Below are 26,113 nucleotides of genomic sequence, written 5' to 3'. Positions count from 1 at the left end.
TATTACATGTTACGACCAAAAAACGTGAGGAAGCGTGAACATCTTTTATACTCATGAATAATAAAAATGACGAGTCTTTAAAATGGATATACTTTTCTTGCACGGAAAAATTACAATTGTATTTACACTTTGGAAGAACGTATGTTCCAAGGTAAAACAACTATTTCTGCACATCATTTTTCATTTTTTTTTTATTTAGCTCACTAGTTTGTAAACTAAATAACGGTTGTTAAAACAAAGAATGAATCTAAAAATAACAAGTACATAGTGAAAGAACACACCAGCCCAGCTACTACTCTTTAATCTTTAATTAGCACTTAGGGGTGTTAGTTTCTGCTGAAAAAATAGGGTTACATGCATGGTTAACATCAATAGAGAAAGAATATCTGCATGCAGATAGACTTCAATTTTCTTTTTACAACTAAAGATAATCGTTGACAATTCTACCACAAATTAGGAAATGTTACACGAAAGAGGTCGGTGAAAGCATTAAAATTCTATACCACGCGGTCTTAGGGTTTGAAACTAAGCTTCTTTTTTCTCAAGCCAAAACTATAAATAGAAGTTCTTTTGTTTCCAATTTCACCATCAAACTTTGCAACAAAAAATCATGACAACTTTCAACAAGTTAAAAATCTTTCTCTTTCTTTCAATTTGCCTTTCATCATCATGGTTTACCTCAGCAAATATGCATGATGACTTTCTTGAATGCCTTTCTCACAAAACTATGAACTCAAATTCAATGTCACAAATCATCTACACACCCAAAAACTCATCATATTCCACCATTTTGAAGTCTTTTGAAAGTAACCTAAGGATAACCTCCGACTTCAAACCATCAATTATTTTCACTCCTATAGACGAATCTCAAATCCAGGCAGCTATACATTGCTCCAAGAAACATGGCCTACAAATCAGAATTCGAAGCGGTGGACATGACTATGAAGGCCTTTCCTATATTTCTGAAACCCCTTTTGTCATCATTGATCTTAGAAACCTAAGATCAATCTCCATTGATACCGAAAACAAGACTGCTTGGATTCAAGCTGGCGCGACCCTTGGGGAAGTTTACTATAGAATCGCCGAGAAAAGCAAAACATTGGCCTTTGTTGCCGGGGTTTGCCCTACTGTTGGTGTTGGAGGACACTTTAGTGGTGGAGGCTATGGCATGATGTCCCGAAAATTCGGTACTGCTGCTGATAACATTATTGATGCTAAGCTAATCGATGCCAATGGAAGAATACTGGATAAAAAATCAATGGGGGAAGATCTGTTTTGGGCTATTAGAGGAGGTGGAGGGACTACCTTTGGTATCATTATTTCATGGAAGGTGAAACTACTCGATATTCCAGAAAAGGTGACCGTGTTCAACGTGACACGAACATTGGAAGAAAACGCAACTCAACTAGTCTACAAATGGCAACATATCGCGGACAAAGTTGATGACAATCTCCTTCTCAGGCTTTTTCTGAGTAGCAGTGAATCTCCATTTCGGCGTGGGCAAAGGACTGTCCACGCCTCTTTCACTACAATGTTCGTCGGAGGAGTTGATGAACTCCTCCACGAAATGCAAAAGAGCTTCCCTGAACTAGGGTTGGCGAAAGAAGATTGCATTGAGATGAGTTGGATCGAATCTATACTCTTCTTTGCTGGTTTCCCTAGGAGCACATCACTTGATGTGTTGCTAAATAGGAACATCACAACTAATCAAAGGGGATACTTCAAAGGGAAATCAGATTATGTCCAACAACTAATTTCTATAAATGGTCTCAAAGGTATATGGAAACTGTTCAACCATGTAGATGAAAATTCAGCGGAATTGCAATTCAGTCCTTACGGAGGAAAATTGAATGACTTCATAGAATCTGAAACTCCATTCCCACATAGAGCTGGAAATATATTTATGATCCATTATGGGGTGGGTTGGGAAAAAATGGAAAGTTCTAAAAAACATATAGCTTGGATTCGAAATCTTTATCGATACATGGCTAGGTATGTGTCAAAATCTCCTAGAGCTGCTTATTTCAACTACAGAGATCTTGATTTGGGAGTGAACAACAAAGGAAACACAAGCTATGCACAAGCACGAATTTGGGGAGCGAAATACTTCAAGAACAACTTTGATAGATTGGTGCAAGTGAAGACTAAGGTTGATCCAACAAACTTCTTTAGGAATGAACAAAGTATTCCTCCTATCTCATCTTAATTAAGCTTAGTGGTAATTTATGTAGTCCGCAAAGCCATTACTGTTGTCAAAAAATAAGGATTTTCTTACCGTTCTTTTACGTATATATTTACTAATAGTGAGAAATAAATGGAGCCATGGTGTTCCATAAAATTGTGTAAGATATCTTCTGATTTATGATTAATACATTTTATATTAAATGTTTTCACGTTAGGATTTGTGAACTTGGACATACATATGTGTTAATTAATAATAAATGTATGGTATTTGCTATCATATTTCAATCACAAAGCTCTGGCAGAAATGCAGGTTAAGACTGCGTAAAATAGACCCTTGTGGTCCGATCCTTTCCTGAACCCCGCACATAGCGAAAACTTATAGTGCCCCAGAGTTGCCCCCTATTTCAATCACCAAACTGTATCTTGATAATTTGACATGATTATCTGGAAGAGATGATGGTTTTCATCTTAAAGTTATGTATTAACAATATAATTAATCAACCATCTATATCGTATTAAATCATTGAGAAATGACACGGAGAGATTTTGAGTTGATTTTTGGTTAAAAATTTATGGAATAAGTGAAACCCTATAGGGTGTACAAGTATACGACTTGTAGAGCATCAGGTACAAATACATAGAGTCCCATAAATTTTGTTTGAATTTTTCCTCTTGACACCTTAACGAAGATCTTGGCCTATTGAACACCTAATGTTATCGATGTGCTAATTGATTACATTTTTGACATCTCTAAACAATCTAAAATGCTTAAATGCTAATCGAAGTTAACATGAAAAATAGTACAACGAGAAAAAGACTTGTCATCAAAGAAATTAAAATAGAAAAGTCAAAATCTAAATAAAGAAGAAGAAAGATTAACTGGAAAAGAAGAATTCCGGAAAAGCTCCATCTCTCTTGCCTTTTGCCTCTCTTCTGGCTTCTTAAAGTAAAAAGTTAGAATTGTGGGGCAAATCATTTTTCTTTTGAGAAGTGTTTGAGACAACAACAAAAAATTTCGAAGTCGAGTTGGAAAAAGATGGTCGGAATTCAACATTATGATGATGGCAGAATCTAAAAATTAAAAGTGGGAAAGAGAAGAAGGTCGTAATTCGTAAATTAATTTTTCCAGCAGTATGTTGAGATACAAGCAAATAATATTACTTAAGCCACTTGGGCCACCTCTTTCTTTTACTATTGGGCCCAGAAGCCCACAGTGTATTTATTTTAGTTTGTAGTGTAATTAATGGGCCAGCCCATTTTATAGATAGAGAGAACAATACATTTGTATGGACAGATTTTCATTCTGAGAGTGAATTTGCAAAATGGAAAACCTAGAAGCTTCCGTCTCTCTCTCTCTCTACCCTTACCATAAACTCAAACAAAACTTCAACGATTTGCGCGTCGATCAAGTTTTAAAATGGTATCAGAGCCCAGATTTGGATTGATTGGGTAATAATCTCTCGTCCGATGTTACCCTCGCACATTTTCATCGGGGTTTTGTGGTTCCGCTATTTCTTGGCATTTCTAAGCTTTTCCGGCGAGATTTTCCGGTGTTGCCAACGAAATTTAGTGCCTTTCTACTAGCACTTGAATGTTTCTGGTGATTGATCGAACCTATTTGGTATTATCTGAGACGTCTTCCTCAACCTAGGGTTTGGTGGTTTCTGCAATTGCACATTAAGCTGGGTTCGTTTGTTCTTATCACTGATTTTTTGACAAGGTCGTTATTCCTTCCGGTCGCAAAGGAAATTTGGTAACCCTAGTTATCTCTCCTCATTGTTTAATTGTGTGTGTATTTTTTCTGATTAATTATGTACAAAATTTTGAATGGTGATGATTCCACATCTGCGTTACCAACTGCTCGTTCTACTACTTCTAGTTCTGTTTTTATGAGGATGATTATACACATCCATGTCATCCCTTTTATGTGCATCCGTCTGATGTTTTAGGGTCTTCATTAGTTTCTGTACCTGTTGATGATACTGGGTATGGGAGTTGGAGAGGAACCATTCTTGTGGCTTTGTTTGTTAGAAATAAACTGGATTTCATTAATGGATCTTCAGTTAAGCCTCCTGACAGTTCTCCCTTGGCGAGACAGTGGCAGAGGTGTAATGATTTGGTCATCTATTGGTTAACCAACTCCTTGTCTAAAGACAGTGCTCGTAGTGTTGAGTACTCTGAACTTGCCAAAGATATTTGGAGTGAGTTGGAGGAAAGATATGGTCAAGCAGATGCTGCAAGGGTATTTGAGCTTAAGAAAGAACTAGCTCACATCTCACAAGGGTCACTTGATATTGCTTCATATTTCAACAAAATCAAGCAATTGTGGGATGAAATTGATGCCTTGTCAATAAGTAGAGTCAGGTCTTGTAGCAACTGTGGTTTCAAATCTGATTATCAAAAAGATGTTGATGTTCAAAAGGTGTATCAATTTTTGATGGGTATCAATAATGTATATGTGCAAATTAGAAGTAATATATTCATGATTAAACCTTTTCCATCTATGAACACTATCTATAATATATTATTGTCAGATGAGAAGCAGAGGCAGGTTTCTACCTCTCCTCAGCTTCTCCCTACATCTGCCTCTTTCAATGTTGGGATGTCTAAATAAGGCTTTCCTTCCAAAGTTAATTTTGATGCTCAAAGACCCCTTACATGAAAATATTGTAAGAAACCAGATCACACCGTTGACAAGTGCTACAAACTACATGTGTATCCTTCAAACTTTAAATTCACAAAAGGGCCTGGCAATAGGAAAACTGCAACTCATATTGAAGTGAACTCCCCTTGTCCTCCTGCTAATGTGGATTCTAATATGGTTCCTGATTCTGTCAAGTCATTTGAGTTTGGTAATGTTTCAATGGTTCCTGGTTTGACACAAGATCGATTCTCCCAGTTGATGATGATACTACAACAGTCCCATGTGTCTGCTGATTCCTCCTCTACTCCCACTCTGATGGTTTCTACTAACTTTGCTAGTAAACTGTTATCAGAAAGTATTCTGCTAAAGTCATGCATGCTTTCACAAGTATATAGTTTTGTTTGGATAATAGACTCTGGAGCTTCTGATCACATGACTTCTCGTAAGGATTTACTTTTTAATCTGCAACACTACCTATACCTTGTCTAGTTTCTCTACTAAATGGTTACAAAGTCAAAGTTCATTTAGTAGGATATTTGACTTTGTTTCCAAATTTCACAATTCATTATTTTTTTATGTTCCTTCATTTCAATACAATCGTATTTCAGTTCATAAGCTATTAGAACAATATAATGGGATTGTTCTATTTACTAGAACTCTTTGTGCTACACAGGCCCCTTCTCTGAAGATGCCTTTGGTTCTTGGTAAATTAGACCACAATCTCTACAAGCTTTTACTTCCTCTTGTTGCTTCTCCTAGTACCATATCCACTTACTCTTCTAGAGATACTTTCCCTGTTATTCCCCCTGTTATTTTCCCTGTCTGTGTTTTTCCTGAGATACAAGCTAATGCAAAGAATGTAAATCTTACTGATGTTGATGAAACACATTTAAATACTGATGAAGTTTTGAATAATATCAATAAAATGGATGTGGTTTGGCATTATAGGCTTGGGCATATTTCTTTTTCTTGAATGAAACACATTTATATGCTTGGTTCACAGTTATCTTCCAAACAGTCCTTTTCTTGCCCAATATGTCCACTAGCTAGACAAATAAGATTACCATTTTCTGATAGTAGTATACAATCTACAAAGCCTTTTCAGTTGATCCACATTGACACCTGGGGTCCATATCACTCTCTTACCTATACTAGCTCCAAATACTTTGTAACCATTGTTGATAAATTTTCAAGAGCCACTTGGATCCACCTAATGGGAGTCAAAAGAAAAGCTTTTGACCTCTTAAAAGCCTTCATTGTCATGGCTGAAACTCAATTCCAATTGAAAGTCCAACATGTAAGAAGTGATAATGCCTTAGAGTTGGGATCCAACACTCTTGGATCAAATTTATTTTCCTGAGATGAATCAGACAACATGTCCTCACGCTCCACAACAAAATGGAGTTATGGAAAGGAAACACAGACATATTTTGGAAACTGCTAGAGCTCTTCTTTTCCAATTTGGCCTTCCTCTTAGATTTTGAGGAGACTATATCCTCACTACAACCTATTTGATAAATAGGTTCCCTTCTAGTGTGTTAAAGGACAAAAGTCCCTATGAAATCTTATATAACAAAATCCCCACATACTCAAATCTTAGAGCCTTTGACTGTTTATGTTACTCTACTATCCCAAAACCTCATAGGGACAAACTACAGTGTAGGGTCATTCCTTGTGTGTTTATTGGTTATCCCTTTGGGAAGAAAGCCTATAAGTTGTATGATTTACAGAATAAAGTCTGTTTTATCTCCAGAGATGTTATATTTCGTGAACATGTTTTCCCGTTTGTTCAATCTGGATCTACTTCTCATACTATGTCAAATCTGCCATTTTCTACCTGTTTTGATCACTTTGTTAAGCAAAATTCTTCATTGTTGCATGATATCTTTTACCCTACTCCATTAGTTCCATCTTATGTTTCTCCTCATCCATCTAATCCTGCTCCTTCTGTTTCTGCAATATCTCTGAACAACTCTCCTGCTTCCTCTAATCTCCCTCTTTCTTTCCCTGAATCTGATTTTCCTCCTTTAATGAGATCATCTAGGCCTCAGAATTCTCCTTATTATCTGCAAAATTATGTCTGCACTCTACCTAATTCTAGCTCTAGGTCTTCCAAGTCAACTGTTATGTCTACTTCTAGTGAGCATCATGTATTTGAGCCTACTACTTATTCTTAGGCAACAGCTATCCCTGAGTGGAAAAATGCTATGAGGAAAGAGTTTGAGGCATTGAAGACTAATGGTACTTGGGACATAGTTAAGTTATCCAAGGGCAAGAAGCTAATTGATTGCAATGGGTATACAAAATTAAGTACAAAGCTGATGGGAGTATAGAAAGATATAATGCTAGGGTTGTGGTAAGGGGTATACACAAGTTGAAGGCATAGACTTCCATAAAACCTTCTTACCTGTAGTTAAAATGTCTACTGTTAAAACTTTAATTGTTGTAGCTGTTAAAAGAAACTGGCCACTATTCCAACTAGATGTTAATAATGCTTTCTTGGATGGGGACTTAGATGAAGAAGTCTTTATGAAGCTTCCACCTCGTCTTTCAGTATCTAACGTATCTCTTGCTTCTATTTACACTCCTTTGGCCTATAAACTGAAAAAATCTTTGTATGGATTGAGACATGCTTCAAGGCAATGGTATGCCAAATTGTCTCAATCTTTGTCCTCTAGAGGTTATGAGCATTCCTTCAATGAATATTCACTTTTTACTAAAGGTTCTAGTGATACCTTGGTACTCTTAGTGGTATATATTGATGATATCATCATCACTGGGACAAATCTATCTGAGATTGTTGCTGTGAAAACCTTCCTCCATGATCAATTTAAGATTAACGATTTAGGCCATCTTAACTATTTTCTGGGTATTGAAGTGTTGTATTCTGAGGGTGGGGGCGTTGTTGTATCAGAAAAAGGTTGTGCATGATATCCTCAAAGAGTTCCACTCATATGATTGTTCTTCAGTGATATCCCCCTTGAGATGCATGACAAGCTGCAGGCTGATCATGGTGATCCCCTGCCCAATCCTGAGACTTATAGGTGTTTAGTGGGTAAACTCAATTTCTTAACCCATACAAGACCTGATATTTGCTTTGCAGTGCAACATTTAAGCCAGTTTATGCAGAAGCCTTGCCTTCCTCATATGCAGGCTGCTTTACGTTTGCTCGGGTATCTCAATGGTACTCTTGATTTTGGGGTTTTCTACAATAATTCTCCTGATCTTTCTCTCAGTGTATATTGTGATAGTGATTGGGGATTTTTCCCGGACAGTAGGAAGTCTATCAGTGGGTTTTGCATTTTATTAGGGGGATGTCTAGTCGGCTAGAAGTCCAAGAAGTAATCTGTTGTCTCCTTGTCATCTGCAGAAGCTGAATACAGGTCTATAAGTAAGGCCACTGCTAAAATCACTTGTGTTTGCAGGCTTCTTTCTGATTTTGGTGTTATTTTTTCTTCTCCTATTAGTGTGTTTTGTGATAACCAGACAACCATACACATTGCTAAGAATCATGTCTTCCATGAGCGCATCAAACACATTGAATTGAATTGACATTTTGTTCGCATCAAGTTGAATGAAGGTATGCTTTAGCTGCTTCACACTTCCAGTGCCAATCAGCTTGCTAATATGTTCACTAAACCATTGGGGGGAGTAGTTCATCATCTGTATCTTCGCAAGTTGGGGGTTATCTCACCCTCCAACTTGTCGGGAGGTGTTGAGATACGAGCAAATGATATTACTTAAGCCACTTGGGCCACCTTCTTTCTTTTACTATTGGGCCCAAAAGCCCACAATGTATTTATTTTAGTTTGTAGTGTAATTAGTGGGCCAACCCATTTTATAGATAGAGAGAACAATACATTTGTACAGACAGATTTTCATTCTGAGTGAATTTGCAAAATGGAAAACCTAGAAGCTTCCGTATCTCTCTCTAACCTCACCATAAACTTAGATAAAACTTCAACGATTTGTGTGTCAATCAAGTCTTAACACAATATGCGCTCAAGCTCAGGAAGGAGACATGCACTCTATCGCGTGTATTTAATAGGCATGTTTTTCGACAACATAAGATGCTCTATAGATTGATCTAAAAATACAAGTTAGAGAGAGCTATCTAATATTCTACCTATATGTTGAATATCTTATTAACAAAGATATCATGCACTTTAGGGGGCAATGATCGATTGAATTTTTTTGGTCCTTTTGATTATCTAATTGCTTATTTATAAACCCCCTTGTAAATTCGAAGAGGTGAGAGGGCGGGAATCGAGTTAGTTAGGTGGTTAAAAATAGAGTTTCCTTTTACAATGGAGGCCCCTAAAGTTTGAGATTGTGCACTTAAATCCTTTCCGGAAAATAATTAGGGAATTTGAAACAATATAAATAACAACTCACAAATAATAGAACTAGCTGATAGTATTGAACTTCTCAAACAAAATTACAATAGTCTAGTAAAGGAAATTGCAATAGATAGTAATTAAGGAACCCACATATAATGAAAAGAGAAGAATGGGGATGAGAACAGAGTTAACAGAAGGAGGTGAGAGGATAGAAACTTTCTTCAACAAAATAGCATGTCTCAGTAAAGCCTACTACTGACTACTTATAACTAACTTTGGCCCTTCACACGCTGCTTGGCACATGCCTCTCTACATGTTTTCTTTTTCCCAGCCTCAACAACAAAATCCACCAACTTTCTAGAGGGAATTTTCACACGCTTGCTCTTCCTGATAGCAGTGGCAGCAGGTTCATTATTCTTGTCCTCCATGGTTGCCAAGGTGTTGCCTATGTCATCAGTAGTATTCATAACAATACTCCCTTCCCGTGAAAAAACCTTATCCTCAAGGTTTAGTGGAAATTCATCACTGGGGGGGGGGGGGTGAAATCCGTTAGTTGTAAAGGCGTAACTTGTTGAGCAGGTTCGCCAATACAATGCTTGAGCATAGAGACATGGAAGACATGATGGATTCGAGTAGTGTCCGGCAATTCCAGTTTGCACGCCACTTGGCCAATGCGCTTAAGAACGTGAAAAGGCCCAAAGTAGCGCCTGCCCAGTTTGGGGTGTTGCAACATACACACTGAATTTTGACGATAAGGCTTAAACTTGACGAACACCCAGTCCCCTTCTGCAAATTTGAGTTCAGTACGATGTTTGTCAGCCAAATTTTTGATACAAGTCTGTGCCTTAAGAAGTTTCATCTTAAGCAAGGCTAGAATTTCATCCCTGTTAACAAAGTACACTTCAACTAGATCACTGGGGATGCAACCCAGTATGTATCGTGCTTTAGTATAAGGATCTCGTCCACAAAGTGCCTTGAAGGAAGACATACCCGTGGAGGTCTGATATGCCGTGTTGTACCAATATTCCGCCCATGGTAACATGGTGACTCACTTGTGTGGTGTATCAGCAACGTAACAACAGAGGTACTGCTCGACGCACTTGTTAGAGCTTCAGATTGCTCGTCGGACTAAGGGTGGTACACCGTACTCAAGGCCAATAATGTGCCTTACAAACGGTTGATTTCCTGCCAAAGTGCATGTAGAAACCCTCGATACCGATCAGTAACAATGGTTCTGAGGGGTCCATGGAGACGAACGACCCCAATAATAAATGCTTTAGCAATAGTTCTTATGGAGAAGGTTGAAGGCAAAGGAATAAAGTAGCCATACTTTGTCAAGCGATCAACTACAGTTAGAATGGTAGACTTGCCCCTGGAGGTAGTTAGACAAGTAATAAAATTCATTGCAATATCTTCAAAAACCATGTCGGGAATTGGTAATGGTTGCAACAAGCCCGCCGGATGGTGATGTAAATTTTTCATCTGTTGGCAGGTTTGGCAAGAAGCCGCAAAAATCTTAATATCTCGCCTCATGTGCTTCCAAGATAAATTAGAGGACACACGATGATAAGTTCGAGCCACCCTAGCGTGTCCCCCAATAATAGTGTCGTGAAACTCCTGGAGCAAAGATTGGCGCTATGGAGAATCACAGGGAATAACCAATCGACCTCTAAAGAATAATAATCCATCACGAAACACATAGCCCAAGTTGGTTTCTAGTTGTTCTACTATCATTCGCTGAATTTCAATCAATTCATAGTGAGTCTGATTGAGTGCTCGAAGTTCTTGCTCCAGTTCATAACTCCGAGCAGCAATAGTGAGCAAGACAACTTCAGATGTTTGAAAAAGAGCATCAGCTTCTTGATTCAACTTTCCAGGGCAGTTGACGATTTGGAAGTCATAGCCAACTAGCTTCCCAAGCCATTTTTGTTGTTCTGGGTCTGGATAGTATGGTTAGTTAAGTTTCTAAGGGATTGTTGGTCCGTATACAAGGTAAATCTGTGCCTCAATAGATATTGACGCCATTTACTCACTGTCTGAGTTATGGAAAACATCTCCCTATGATATGTAGAAGCTCCTTGCATTCGTGCACTTAACTTCTGGCTAAAATATATGACAAGATGCCCTTTTTGTGATAAGATAGCCCCAATTCCTTGTCCTAATGCGTCATTTTCTACTTGAAACTCTTGCGAAAATTAATACCAACACAAGTGTAGAGCTCAATTTTGCCTCCAATGTTTCAAAGGCAACCTAAGTTGACTGATTCCAAGTAAAAGAGTCCTTCCTCAGCAAATCTATAAGAGGCCCTGCTATTGAAGCATAATGATGGATAAATCGCCTATAATAACCCGCAAGTCCAAGTAAACTTCGGAACATTCTTAGGAACATGCCATTGTTGAATAGCTGTAATTTTGGTCGGATCGACACTAAGATCTTTATCTGATATCACGTGTCCTACATAATCCAAAGAAGTTTGCCCAAACAAGCATTTGGTGCGCTTCGCCACCGGTTGATATTGTCGTAACATAAGCATAACAGAGCATAAATGGCTAAGGTGCTCTTCCCAGGACGGAATATACACGAGAATATCATCAAAAAATACCAACACAAAATGACGCAGGTAAGGTCTGAATACCTCATTCATAGTTGCTTGGTATGTATACGGGGTAGAACGACATAACAAGAAATTCATAATACCCATCATGTGTGTGAAATGCAGTCGTAGCGACATCATTCGACTTGACTCTAATATGATAATGACCGGATAGCAAGTCAAGCTTTAAAAAATAAACTGCCCCAAGCACCTCATCAAACAATTCATTGATCGAGGGAATCGAAAATCTGTCCAGACAGTGATAGCATTAAGAGCCCTGTAGTCCATGCAAAACCTCCATGTCCCGTCCTTCTTACGAACCAACAGTACCGGGGATGAGAATGTACTTGTGCTAGCCCTAATAACCCCATCCTTGAGCATATCAGTGACTAATTGCTCCATAATTTGCTTCTGAAAATAAGGGTAACGGTATGGCTTGACATTAACTGGTTCAGCCCCTAGATTCAAATAAATAGTGTCACACCTCCTTTTTACCACCCGAGGGGTATAAGAGAGTTTTTTCAATAGTGACATTATTCGAAATGAGATTATTTTATTTAATTAAGAGTCGTCACTTGGAATATTTATTTTTTGGTGTCCCAAGTCACCGGTTTATTTTAAAATCCCTAATCGAGGAAATTTTGACTTTATTTTAAAAGCTTGCGAACCAGAAATTCTAAGTAAGGAATTTTGTTAACCCGTGAGAAGGTGTTAGGCATTCCCGGATTTTGTAGTTCGAGCACGATCGCTTAAACTATTAAAATTGGCCTAATTATCTGATTAATTACATGTTTTATACTTATTGTGCATTTTTAGCTTTTGACCGCTTTTAATTATTTAGAACTGCTTTTTAGGATTTATGGAATTTTTCTTGAACAAGTTACGATTGTCGTACACTTGCCGTTTTGGAACACACCGCAAACCACCTACATGAAATGCACCCGCGATTTACTATATATTTGTTTTATTATTATTAAAAGTTGTTATGATCGGGTCACATGAAATGCACACCCGAATTAGAATTAGATATCACGACCATGCCACGAGAACCGTACTCATAGCCGCGATAATTTATTATTAATCGCGCCTAAAGAAAACTACAATGTTTGAGGGTTGTTTACATTAAAATTTTAAGTATTAAAAGTCCGTCACTTTTCAATTCTACAGTCACTAATTTTCATCCAAAATCCAATTCTAACTTTACTCTCCTTAAAAAATCAAGCATAAAAAAACAATTCTTAAAGAGAAAGTTCTTTTGGCCCAAGAATCTAAAATCGTTCTTTACGAAATATCACTTCTTTTGTCATCAAAATTTTCTATCTTCCTTTCAAGTTATTAAACAAACAGATGCAATTCAATTATTTAAATATCCCATGTCCAACTCCAAATAACTAACCGTGAGCTCATTTAGTAACTTAACTGATTTCAAGAGACAAATCGTATTCAACAATCATTAATCTTTAAGGCATGCTAACACACATTAATATATGGTGGCATTCAAGAATTTTCAAACAGAAGAAGAAAACACTTTTACAAAAGATTTATCCACTAATAGAATAATATGAAAATAAAAGTAATTAAGGAACTGGACCTTTTGTGAAGCCAAATTGATTTTCCAATTGATTGGATACATAAAACTCCTTGAACAAAGTTGTATAGTAGAGACAAGACAACAGACAAAAGCTTCATAGCTAATATTCCAATAGACTGAAATCTATGCAGTGAAATTCGAGCAAAATTCGGAAGCCAAAACCTCGCTGAAGACCTCGTCGGCGACTCAAAACCTCGCCGTAAAACTCGAACGACGACCTCACAAAATCTTAAGTTTTATAAGCAGAACGAGAAGTGGTAGCAATGTCACAACGACGAAGAGATCTGAGCAATACGACAATTGCCATAGGAGAATACAGTAAGGAGACTAATTGAGCTTTCTTGATTGCAGCTTCTGTAAATAGAAGTTGTTTGTTGCTGCTGCTATAGAGAAGAAGTAGAAGGACGCACCCAAATTCCCCTATTTCTCGTCACTCTCTCTACTGTATCTCACTATTTTTGTGTGTAGCTTAGAGACATGATAGGGGAAAAGGACGGTCGAATTTTTTAAGGGGAAATGGGGATTGTTTTCTTTCTAATCAGAATCGTAAAAAAGAGATTCAAGGGGAGGCGTTGTTAGAGGATTTTAACGGCAGAAGCTTAAGCAACTTTTTGGTCCTTTTGTTTCAAGACTAGCTTCCTACTTGTCAAAAAATGACGATGGAGATGGATTTTTTTTTCCAGAGAATGTGAACGCTGCCTCTTTTCTTTTTTAGTCTAGGCGTAGGAATTGAAAACTTAGGGTAAAGTTTTTATAATTGGGTATTTTATATGGAGGTGGGAAGAGATGATGACCATTAGATTAGAAAGAAATAGATGACTAGGATTAAATCTTGCACTTAAGTGGGCTAATGGGTTGGGAAGAATGAACTAAGAGTAATTGGGTTGGACCATGTCTTTTGGGTTTGAATTTAGGCTAAAAAGACCAAATTATACAATGTATCTATAAAAATATAAAAATCACTCTAAATTAAATAAACTAATATAAAACTAAATACTACGAGTGAAATAATTTTTTTTGTATTTCAAGTGTTATAATACTATAAATATAAATATATTAATTTTTTTTTTGGCAATCCTCTAGGCAAGCGCCTAGGGCTAGTTTTTTATTAATAAAAGAAAGTAAAAATACAACAATTAGGAAAAGTATAAATAAGGGGGGCAATAGCACCGGTATTGTTACCCATATGCCTTGGCTATATAATCACTCCTCTACGCCTCACATTGCCTTATGATGGCAGCCTCATGTAGAGGATTCATGGTGTAGCTGTCAGCACAGCCTCACGAGGGCATATAATCTCATAGCCGTGTGGATATTTTTCCAAAGGCATAGGACCAAGACAACACAAACCGGGCTAAACCTTAATTTTTTTAACCCAAAGATGAAAGTATTTATTTTATTTTTTTGTAATAATTTTTTTATATTTTTTGTGATAAAAATAAAGAAAAAGAGTCAAAACTATTTAGAATAGTAATATTAGACCTAAACTAAATATTTAACGCTAAAATGTGTAAAATCTTGGGGAGGGTCAAAAATTACATGTCTACAACTGCCCCTCTTTGACCGGAAACTCGAAGAGTTTTCGGACAAAGAACGACGAAACATATTTTTTGACCTGACTCTTATTTAGAGAGACCAAAAGCTAGAAGAAATGAGAATGTGACCGAGCCCTGATATCTGAGCTGCCTACATATCCTTGGCTATAAAGGAATCAGACCACGTGTAGTTCAGAAGTGAATGCGGTGATGGAGTATGCCGAGGTGGAGAGCCGATTGAGGTTCCGTTCCTTCGAGGTTCCGGTCCTCGGTCCTATTATTACATCAAAAATCAAAATTGAAAAGACTAACTAAGCCTATCAGCTACGAGTTACAAGATTTCTATCTATGAGTCTTCTGAAGCTTGATCTTGAGTCTTGAATGATTCTTCATGCGGACTTTAGATTTGAACCTTGGCGCTTGCTAGCTGCAGGTACTAGTTCATTCTTCTTCACCTTTTGGATCAAGGCCAGACATGTAGCGCTCATGACCTCAACCACGTCTTGAGCAGTTCACATCTTTTTTCTGGTTATGCATTTTGGATTCACTTTTTCTTTTCTTCTTTTGGATTGAGACTACTTCTGTTGGCCATCTCAGATTGTTGACTTGCATTCTTATCGCGAGCATCTGCTACTTCTAACTTGAATTGAATTCTGAAATAACTTTCCTTGTTCTCCAGGTGGGCGCCTACTACTACAACAAAACAGACAAAACAAAAGAAACTTTTCTTCCCCAGTTTACACTAGGAAGATTTGTGAGTTGTACGAAAAACTATAAATCACCTACGTTGCTGATGAAAGATGCAATGATGAGAGCAAAATTAATGATTCGACTAGGATGTGCTTCTCCTAAAAGTGATTGAGCTTGCGGAAAACTATAAACTAAGCTTAACTAAAGTAAAAACTGACCCTATTCTCCAGGCGGGACCCCTGATTTCAAGAATACTAAAGATTAATAACTTAAGAAAACTAAAAATTGACCTCTTTTTTTTTTAAATCCAGACTTCCCTTTTTTTTTTAATTATTATCCTAGGAGAAAATTCATCGGACTAGGTTTTCTATATTAGAAGAAAGATTCATCAGACTAAGATTTCTATCCTAGGAGAAAGTTCATCAGACTAGGGCTCTTATCTTAGGAGAAAAATTCATCAGACTAAGATTTCTAACCTAGGAGAAAGTTCATGAGACTAGGTTTTCTACCTTAGGAGAAAGATTCATGAGATTAAGATTTCTTATCCTAGGAGAAAATTCATCAGACTAAGACGTTTATCCTAGGAGAAAGTTCATCAGACTAAGATTTTGATCATACGAGAAAGTTCGTCAGACTAGGTCTATTTTTTGTTATCTTAGGAGAAAGATTCATCAGACTAAGATTTCTATCCTAGGAGAAAATTCATTAGACTAGGTTTTCTATCTTAGGAGAAAAATTTATCAGACTAAGATTTCGATCCCAGGAGAAAATTCATCAGACTAGGTCCTTTTTCTTGTTATCTTAGGAGAAAGATTCATCAGACTAAGATTTTGATCATAGGAGAAATTTCATCAGACTAGGTCTTCTATCTTAGGAGAAAAGTTCATCAGAATAAAATTTCGATCCTAGGAGAAAATTCATCAGATAGGTCCCTTTGTTTGCTATCTTAGGAGAAAGATTTATCAGACTAAGATTTTTATTATGAGAAAATCCATCAGATTAGGACTTTTTATCCTAGGAGGCAAAATGTGACGAGAAAATGGCAAAACTTTATGCACACGAACAAGATAGATAAAGGCAAAGATTTGTGAAACTTCCCTTTGTCGCCTCTTCCCTTGTTTCATTTCTTCTTCTTCTTCTTTTTTTCTCTTTTTTTTTTTCTGGAAACATTTTCCTTGCATTTCTTTGTTCCTGTTTCAAATAACGAAAATTTTGTCAGTTTTGAAAGTGGTGGTCAGTTTGTGTTCTAGGTCTTGAGCAACTTGGCTTTTGCTCGATCAGCTTGAGTTGGTTTCAAGAGACTTTTGCTCTGCATCAACCCTAATTGTTTCATATCCAGTACCATTTGTATTTGTGGCTCTGATAACTAGGGATTCTGATACATTTTATACTCCTTAATGCTAAAGTTTTGATTAGAAATGTGTACAAAATAATCCCAAAAAGACTCACAAGTTGTGCTTGATTGCAGGTTTGATCAACAAGGTGACAAGATGTCAAAGATCAGCTCAAAAAGGAGTGAAACTTGCACAAGTATCAAGACAAGACAAAACTCAGGCAAAACAGGGTCAGTGCGGCTGCACACCATTCTGTGCGATCCGCACAAGTGAGGTTCAGAGAGGCTGCTATTCAGGCAAAAAGGTAATGCGGCCACACGAGATTTTGTGCGGTCTGCACTGGGATCAATACGGCCGCACTTGATTTAGTGCGGTCCGCAGAGCTAAGGTTCAAAGAGTTGCCAATTCCAAGTTTGAAGCCCAATGCGGTCCGCAGTCCATTTCATGTAGACCGCACTAGAAGCCATCACAACCGCACTTTATTCTGTGCGGTCTACATTGCCAAGTTCAGAGAGCCGTTTATTCAAGTTCAGAGCCCTAGTGCGGCCGCTCGTGATTTTGTGCGGTCCGCACTAACCCCGCAGGGGTATTTTGTCCAGATTTTCAGCTTAGTATAAATAGCTTATTTTCCCATTTTTAGGCCATCAGATAGTTTTTGTACTGGGCTGCGCTCGTGACTTCGATATTTTTAGCTGTTTTGAGTAATTTAGCTTCATTTCAACATTGAATCTTCCAGTTTAATTTAGTAATTAATTAATATGAGTTTTTCTTCATCTTTTTCTTTGTTTTCTTCTATAATTATGAGTAGCTAGACCCATAAGCTAGGATTGTGGCTCAACCCTAGTATGGGTAATTGATGGGTCTTGTGTTTTAGGGCTTGATTGACCATGAGTGTTTGATATTTGGACTAATTTCATATTTGATTGCTGAATTAGTGGTTGCAAACACTAGTTTGTGTTTAGTTGATTTTGGCTCTTCTTAAGAAAGAGAGCCTAAGTGTTTGAAATTGGTCCAACAAAGAATTGGGACATACTCAAGAGATTGATAGCCCCAATTAAAGGGTTAAACCTAGAGATAGTAATACCCGACTTGAACCTTGATTGTTTGTGCAAATTTGCATACCCAATTGGTCTTGAGAAGTCAATTCGGGCAAAATCACTTGAACTATTGAGAGGTGTAGAGTGAGTAGAATCGTGCAATGATTATATCATACTCCCCAAATTTGACAATCATGCCTTAGACTCAAGTATCCGTCAATTGACTACCTAGGCGAAAGTCACTACCCTACTGCCTTTTATCCATTTGAACAAATCGCAATAGTTTAATCTTAGCTTATTTTAGTTTAATTGACCATTGTAGTTCTATACAATTAGAAGTAAAACAAAAACCCAAAAATGTTTAGAAGTGCAATTAAGAGCAAATACACATCTCCACTTTAGATAGACACCCGACTCCAACTTCTAGCTCCCTATGAAAATTGATCCCGACCTTAATTGGGTAAAAGCTGCTTCGACCTCTCTCGCTACTCAATAGTAGTGTAGGGTTGGCCTCGATCACCTTTTTGGCATCGTTGCTGGGGAGCTAACGGTTTTGGCTATCTATCTAGATAGATTTGTGTATTGTTCTTCTTTCCTTATTTGCTACTAATTTGTTTGTGTCACAACTTCAGGTTCAAAATGGAAGCGAACTTAAATAATGCATCTCTTGGAGATCTTCCGCCGGGGGAGGAAGTAGATGATAATGTTGAAGATGTGGTCCCTATTGTGCCTCACGGACAAAGGAGAGGCCGCCAGGGTAATGATAATATTCCATACCCTCCCCCACCACCTCCAAAAGTGGCTCCTAGAGTACTTCCGAACCAGGGCTATGCAAGTGCTATCGTGCCACCCCGAATTCGGGCGGGCAATTTTCGAATAACCAATGTGATGCTGACTTTGCTAGAGCAGCGTGGGTATTTCACGGGCGTTGCAAATCAAAATGCTTACAAACTTCTCAAGGGGTTAGTGGATACATGTTGGGGGAGCAAGCAAACTAATGTGTCCGAGGATGCTCTCCAGTTGAGACTCTTCCTATTTTCACTTAGAGGGAAAGCACTTGATTGGCTTGAGGGACTTCTCAACCATTCCATCACTACTTGGGATGAGTTGGCAGATAAGTTCATTGTAAAAATTTTCTCACCGGGGCATATGGCTGCATTGAGAGATGAGATCTTGGCGTTCAAGCAAGAGCCCACAAAACCTTTGCATGAGATTTAGGAGCGCTATAGAACAATGGTGAAGGAATTCCCCAACAATGATATGACTGAGGCGATGATCCAACAAACCTTTTATCGGGGCATTAACACAACAAACCAATGCATAGTGAACCAACTTGCTAGGGGCAACTTTATGAAGTTGTCTTATGATGAGGCTTGTGACATTCTTGACGAGATGGCTGACACTTCTTCTATGTGGCAAAGTAGAGCCAACGTGCCCCAAGGTGACCCCACACGGTCACTCATTTGCACAAGGAGTTACATGATCATGGGCAGGCTATAGCTGAGTTGACAACTACAATGAACCAACTAGCAAAGGCACAATTGCAACAAGTTCAAAATTCTTGCTAAGTGAATGCCATGAAGGGTGTTAACATGCTTGTCAACAAAAAAAGACAAAGAGGTCAACAAAACCAAGGGAATTCGGAGCAATTTGACAATGATTGTGGTGGATTTCAAGATGATGTTTTTGATGGACAGAGTGAAGAGGTGCAATACGTGAATAATTATCAAGGCCAAAGGGGCAATTTTTCCAACCAACAATAATGGAGACCCCAAGGCAATTGGGGCAATCAACAACAACGAGGCAATGGTAATTGGGGGAATAACAACCAAAACTCCAACTGAAGCAATCAGACAACAATCAAAACAATCAAGGAAATTGGAATGGTAATAACAATTGGGGTGGCAACAACAATCAAGGCGGATGGAATAATGGAAACCAAGGAAATCGGGGCAAGGCTTTCAAAAGCCCTCAATGTACCAACAACCGAACAATCCACCCCCTTTCCATCTCAAGGCCACAGTTCTTCTAGCAATGATATGGGGAGAATTGAAATGATGTTCGAACAGATGATGAAAAAGAGTGCGGATTTCGATGCTCAATTGTCTTCTCACAATACCTCGATTCGGAATTTGGAGGTTCAGTTGGGCCAAATCTCACAGTCCTTGAACACTCGCCCTAAGGGTGCCCTACCAAGTGATACGGTAGTAAACCCGAAGGGTGGGACCAATCATGTTAAGGCGGTAACTACAAGGAGTGGACGAGGCGGTGATGTGAATGCCTCCAAACAAAAGCAAATTTTGTGTGATGATGTTGAGTTGCAAGAAGATGAAGTTCCTTTGGTGGTTGAAAATGTGATTGATGACAATGTGAATGAAGAAGTGAGGATTGATATTCAAGATGCCGAGGTGGAAACTCAAAATGATGTGAACCCTTCTAGGGAACACATAATAGGCATGCCGGTTGTGCCTAAAGCCAAGGCTCCTTTGCCAAGGCCACCTCCACCTTATCCTCAAAGGCTCGCAAAGTAGAAAAATGAGAATCAGTTTAAAAAGTTCATTGACATGATGAAATGCTTATCCATTATTATGCCTTTGGTGGAGGCTCTTAAACAAATATCGGGCTATGCTAAATTCATGAAGGACTTGGTGACAAAGAAGCGGTCTATGGATTGTGAAACTATAAAAATGACTCACCAAGTTAGTGCAATAGTGCATTCAATGGCTCCGAAGCTTGAAGATCCCGATGCTTTCACCATTCCTTGCACCATTGGGAGTGCGGATTTTGTCAAGGCTCTATGTGACTTGGGTCTAGTATCAATTTGATGCCCTACTCAGTTTTCAAAACATTGGGCATTGGACAACCTAGGCCGACTTCCATGAGATTGCAAATGATGGATAGAACGATGAAGAGACCATTGGGTATTATTGATGATGTGCTTGTCCGGGTGGACAAATTTATCTTGCCAGCTGACTTTGTGATCTTGGATTGTGAGGTGGATTATGAAGTTCCTATCATTTTGGGGAGACCTTTCCTTAATACGGTGAATGCCTTAGTTGATGTGGAAGTAGGGGAACTCACCTTCCGGGTGGGTGATGAAAAAGTGGTCTTTCATATTTGCAAATCAATGAAGCAGCCCAACAGTACCGAGGTGTGCTCTTTTGTGGACCTTGTCACAACAGTGATAGTCGATGGCACCAGTGCAATGATTAATCTGGAGGATCCATTGATGCCATATTGTTGAATCTTGATGTCAATGATAATGAGGGCCGAGTGGAGTGCGTGAATGCTTTACATGGAATGGGCTCTTACTCTTATGAGCCTAGGAAATTATCTTTGGACCTCGAGAATAGGAAGACTCCACCAACAAAACCTTCAATTGAGGAGCATCCGGTGTTGGAGTTGAAACCACTGCTGCCACACATTAGGTATGAGTTCTTAGGCTCAAATTCTACTTTTCCAGTTATTCTTTACTCTGTCTTACTAACATGCAGGTTGATGTCATATTGGCGGTGCTTCAAAAGTGGAAAAAGGCAATTGGATGGACTATGCACAAGATCATTATGTAAGATGATGCAAAGCCCTCCTTGGAACATCAAAGAAGGTTGAACGAGGCAATGCAAGAAGTTGTGAAAAAGGAGGTGATCAAGTGGTTGGATGTCGGGGTTGTGTACCCCATCTCTAATAACTCTTGGACTTCACCGATGCAATGTGTACCGAAGAAGGGTAGCATGACCGTGGTTGCAAATTCACAAAATGAGTTGATTTCTACAAGAATCGTCACCGGTTGGAGGGTATGCATGGACTACCGCAAGTTGAATAAAGTGACCCGCAAGGATCACTTTCCTTTGCCTTTTCTTGATCAGATGTTAGACCGACTTGCTGGGCGTGCCTTCTACTATTTCTTGGATGGGTATTCTGGGTACAACCAAATCTTGATTGCTCCGGAAGATCAGGTGAAGACCACATTCTCTTGTCCATATGGCACATTTACTTTCTCTAGGATGCCTTTTGGATTGTGTAATAGCGGCTACATTTCAGCGGTGTATGATAGCCATTTTCACTGATATGGTGGAAGACATTTTGGAGGTGTTCATAGACAACTTTGGTGTTGTGGGAGACTCATTTGATGAATGCTTGAAGAATCTTGATAGAGTTTTGGCCCGTTGTGAAGAAACCAATTTTGTTCTTAATTGGGAGAAATGCCACTTTATGGTGGAAGAATGCATAGTTCTTGGGCATAAAATTTTAAAGCATGGTATTGAGGTAGACAAAGCAAAAATTGATGTTATTTTAAGGCTCCCTCTCCATACATCTGTCAAGGGAGTTCGAAGTTTTCTTGGGCATGCGGGGTTCTACCGGAGGTTTATCAAAGATTCGAAGGTGGTGAATCCCTTGTGCAAGTTGTTGGAAAAATATGCCAAGTTTGTGTTTGATGAAAAATGTATGCAAGCCTTTGAACTTCTCAAGCATAAGTTGACCACCACTCAAATCATTACCGCATCTAATTGGAGCTTGCCCTTTGAGCTCATGTGTGATGCGAGCGATGTTACGGTTGGGGCGGTCTTGGGTCAAAGAGTGAACAAAATGTTTCAACTGGTGTACTATGCGAGCAAGACAATGAATTATGCTCAAGTGAACTACACGGTGACTGAGAAAGAGCTTTTGGCTATTGTGTTCGCAATGGAAAAATTTCGGCCGTATCTCGTGGGTGCTAAGGTTATTATTCATACCAACCATGCCGCACTCCGGTGCTTGATGACGAAGAAGGATTCCAAAGATAGACCGATGCGATGGGTCTTGTTACTTCAAGAGTTTGATTTGGAGATTGTGGACCGGAAGGGTAGTGAAAACCAAGTGGCGGACCACTTGTCCCGCTTGAAGGAGGAGGGGTGGACTCGTGATGGCCTAGAGATCAATGATTTATTTCCCGGTGAACAACTCCTCTCGGTGTCGATGAATGATATGCCATGGTTTGCGGATGTTGCTAATTTCCTTGTGACTGGTATAATCCCGTGTGAGCTCTCTTCTAACCAAAGGAAGAAGCTCAAACGGGATAGTTTGGATTTCTATTGGGATGAGCCGTACTTGTTCAAGATTTGCACGGATGGTGTGATCCGAAGGTGTATCCCGGAGGAAGAGCAATTGAGTATCTTGGAGGCTTGTCATTCCTCTCCCTATAGTGGCCATCATGGTAGGGAAAGGACGGCTTCCAAAGTTCTTAGTTGTGGGTTTTATTGGCCAACTTAGTACAAAAATGCAAGTGAACTAGTGAAGAGGTGTGACAAATGTCAACGAGCGGGTGGAATTTTGAAGAAATATGAGATGCCTCTCAATACCATCCTCGAGGTTGATATTTTTGATGTATGGGGCATTGATTTTATGGGCCCATTTGTTAGCTCGTGTGGGAACACATATATTCTTGTGGCGGTGGACTATGTTTCAAAGTGGGTTGAAGCCGTGGCTTTGCCCAACAATAAGGCCCAGAGTGTTGTTGCATTTCTCAAAAAGAGCATTTTTACAAGGTTTGGTACTCCTCATGCAATCATAAGTGATAGGGGCTCTCATTTTTGAAATAGAGCTTTTGACACTTTGCTTGCAAAGTATGGTGTCAATCACAAGGTTTCTACTCCCTACATCCTCAAGCGAGTGGCCAAGTTGAAGTCTCCAATAGGGAAATCAAGAGCATATTGTCAAAGATGGTCAATGCAAATAGGACCGATTGGTCAAAGAAGTTGGATGACGCTCTATGGGCTTATAGGATCGCTTACAAGACTCCGATTGCCAATCTTCGTGTGGAGCAGCTTAATGAACTTGATGAATTCTGATTCTATGCCTACTCCAGTTCTTCCTTGTACAAGGACAAGATGAAGTACCTTCATGATAAATATGCTCGCAGCAAGGAGTTCAAAGTGAGTGATTTGGTTCTCTTGTTCAACTCTCGGTTACTTCTGTTTCCGGGAAAGCTTAAGTCAAAATGGAGTGGACCTTTTGAAGTGGTGTGTGTGACCCCGTTTGGTGCACTTGATTTAAAGAACAAAAATGGAGAAGTTTTCAGAGTGAATGGGCATAGGGTCAAGCACTACTTGGAAAAATTGATGACAGCCATGTGGTGGCACTTCTTCATCTCAAATGATTTGATGGTAACCTGCGTCGTGTCGCGACGTTAAATCAGGTGCTTCTTGGAAGGCAACCCATGTGTTCTTCTTCTTATTTTTCTTTGATTTTCATTATAGGATAGGATTTATTTTTGGTCTGACTGGTTGTGAGATGTTACAGGTTTGTGTTGATGCAGTGCATGACAAAGTGGAAAAATAAATGTCAAGTCTCTGAAGTTTGCAATGCGGACCGCACTACATTTTGTGCGGCCGTAGAGAACCTAATGCGGGGAGCACAAACTTAGTGCAGACCGCACTGATGAAAGAGTAAAAGACCTGCTCTCTGAAGTTTACCACCGCGGTTGCATTGCATTTAGTATGGTCTGCGATGGTCCATTGCGGCCGCAATGCAGTTTATGCGGAGCGCAGTGACTGCCTTGTCTGAATCTTGTGACTTTGAGCAGTGCGGACTGCATTGACATTTTGTGCGGTCCACGTTGGGGTAGGTAAGCTAGGCCCCAAGACTTTTTTTATAAATAGTACCTGAGGCCAACATTTGAACTTTTCGATCCTTTTGCTCTCAGAACTCATAAAATCACTGTTCATCATCCATATTGCTCGTAATTAACTGCTAGGAATCATTAATCTTCAGTTCTTCTCACAAATGGTAACTTCAACTTCTTTTTAATTGTTTTAATTTTGTTATTTTCTTTTAATTTTTGTTTTTCTTGTTCTTCTTCTTGCCATACCTTTATTTCTTTCAGTAGCGTAGACTATGGTTAGTAAATTCTTGTTTATTATTAGATTAGGTAGTTAAAAATACTGGGCAAACACTTGGGGACCTTTCTTATGTATAAAATTGGACTAAAAATCAAATTATCTTGAACCCTAAGTTAGTGCTGTGACTGGACACTCAGTGCGGACCGCGGTGGAAATTGTGCGGTCCGCGGTGCTCTTGTGCGGTCCGCAATGGAATTTTGTGCAGGTCCCAACAGCAGAGCAGCAGTCCATAGGGAACCAGTCTGAGGTTCCTGAGCATATTGAGGACCCAGAGACCACTCAGGATCCCATGCAGACAAACGGGCCATAGGGAGTCTCTATATCCTTTTCCACTTTTATTTTTGGTGCTTATTTGGTTTAGTTGGCATTGAGGATAATTTCAGCTTTTATTTGAGGGGGTAGGCCCTACATTGATTTGTTGGATGATTGTATATATTTGACAATTTTTATGCTTTCTTAATTTTTTCATTTTTGGTATGTATATAATTTTAGCACTTTTTTACATTTTTTGTACCTTTTACTTTGGGCCTGTATATAAAGTTTATGTTACATTGTATATATTCATCCCCTCTATTGTATATTCAGTTAAATCTCCTTTTGTAAATATTTATTTTACTTTCCACATTTTTCTTTTCTGTAGCTTCTTATTTATGTTTGTAGCTTCTTGTTTTGAACGTTTGCAATAAGCCTTTGGTTTTCTTAATACCACGGTTCTTTCCAAAGGTGGAGTTTGTGTGAACCGGGTGGCTCTTCCCAATGATGGATGGCGTGACAACCTTCTTAAGGGTTTGAGTCCGTTTTTCTTTTTGCTTTTAGTAGTTAGTGGTAAGGGTGTGTAGACATGTGATTTTTGACCCTCCCCGAGATTTTTCATATTTTAGCACGTAAATATTTAATTTAGGCCTAATATAGCTATTTCAACTCATTTTTACTCTTTTACTTTATTTTATTACAAGAAAACGAAAATTATAAAAATAGGTTCATTAATGTTTTGTAGTCATTTTTAATCCTAAAAAATACAAAAAAAATAGTATCGTATTTTTATCTTAATATGATATTTGAAAATACCAAAAATAGGTTTGTTTTAACGGTTAGTTTTATTTTAATAATTATTTCAATAGTAGGATTAGTTAATAAATGAGAGCGTATTTTTAATCTCGTTCGCAAGGAAAGAATAAAACTTGGGCTCGAGTGACCCATTTTTAAGCCTAATTTTTGGACCTAACCCATAATTTTCAAGCTCATAAGTTCTAGGCCCATACCCCTTAACCTAAAAAACCCTCTATA

General features: G+C 38.6%; 1 protein-coding gene across 1 annotated transcript; it reads left to right on the top strand.

Annotated features, from left to right (window-relative positions):
- The first annotated feature begins 596 nt into the window (after positions 1 to 596).
- On the top strand, positions 597 to 2,398 carry LOC107829246 (tetrahydroberberine oxidase-like). The gene has a single exon (XM_016656721.2). The coding sequence runs from the start codon at positions 611 to 613 to the stop codon at positions 2,204 to 2,206; it is 1,596 nt and encodes a 531-aa protein (XP_016512207.1). The 5' UTR covers positions 597 to 610; the 3' UTR covers positions 2,207 to 2,398.
- Positions 2,399 to 26,113: the final 23,715 nt, after the last annotated feature.

The sequence above is a fragment of the Nicotiana tabacum genome, chromosome 3 (assembly GCF_000715075.1).
Source record: "Nicotiana tabacum cultivar K326 chromosome 3, ASM71507v2, whole genome shotgun sequence".
NCBI lineage: Eukaryota > Viridiplantae > Streptophyta > Magnoliopsida > Solanales > Solanaceae > Nicotiana > Nicotiana tabacum.
Note: the sequence above shows the minus strand (reverse complement) of the source record. Positions and strands in the feature narration are given on the sequence as shown.

Excerpts from the sequence above, each read along its gene's own strand:
- LOC107829246 (XM_016656721.2), top strand. The coding sequence starts at position 611 with ATGACAACTTTCAACAAGTTAAAAATCTTTCTCTTTCTTTCAATTTGC.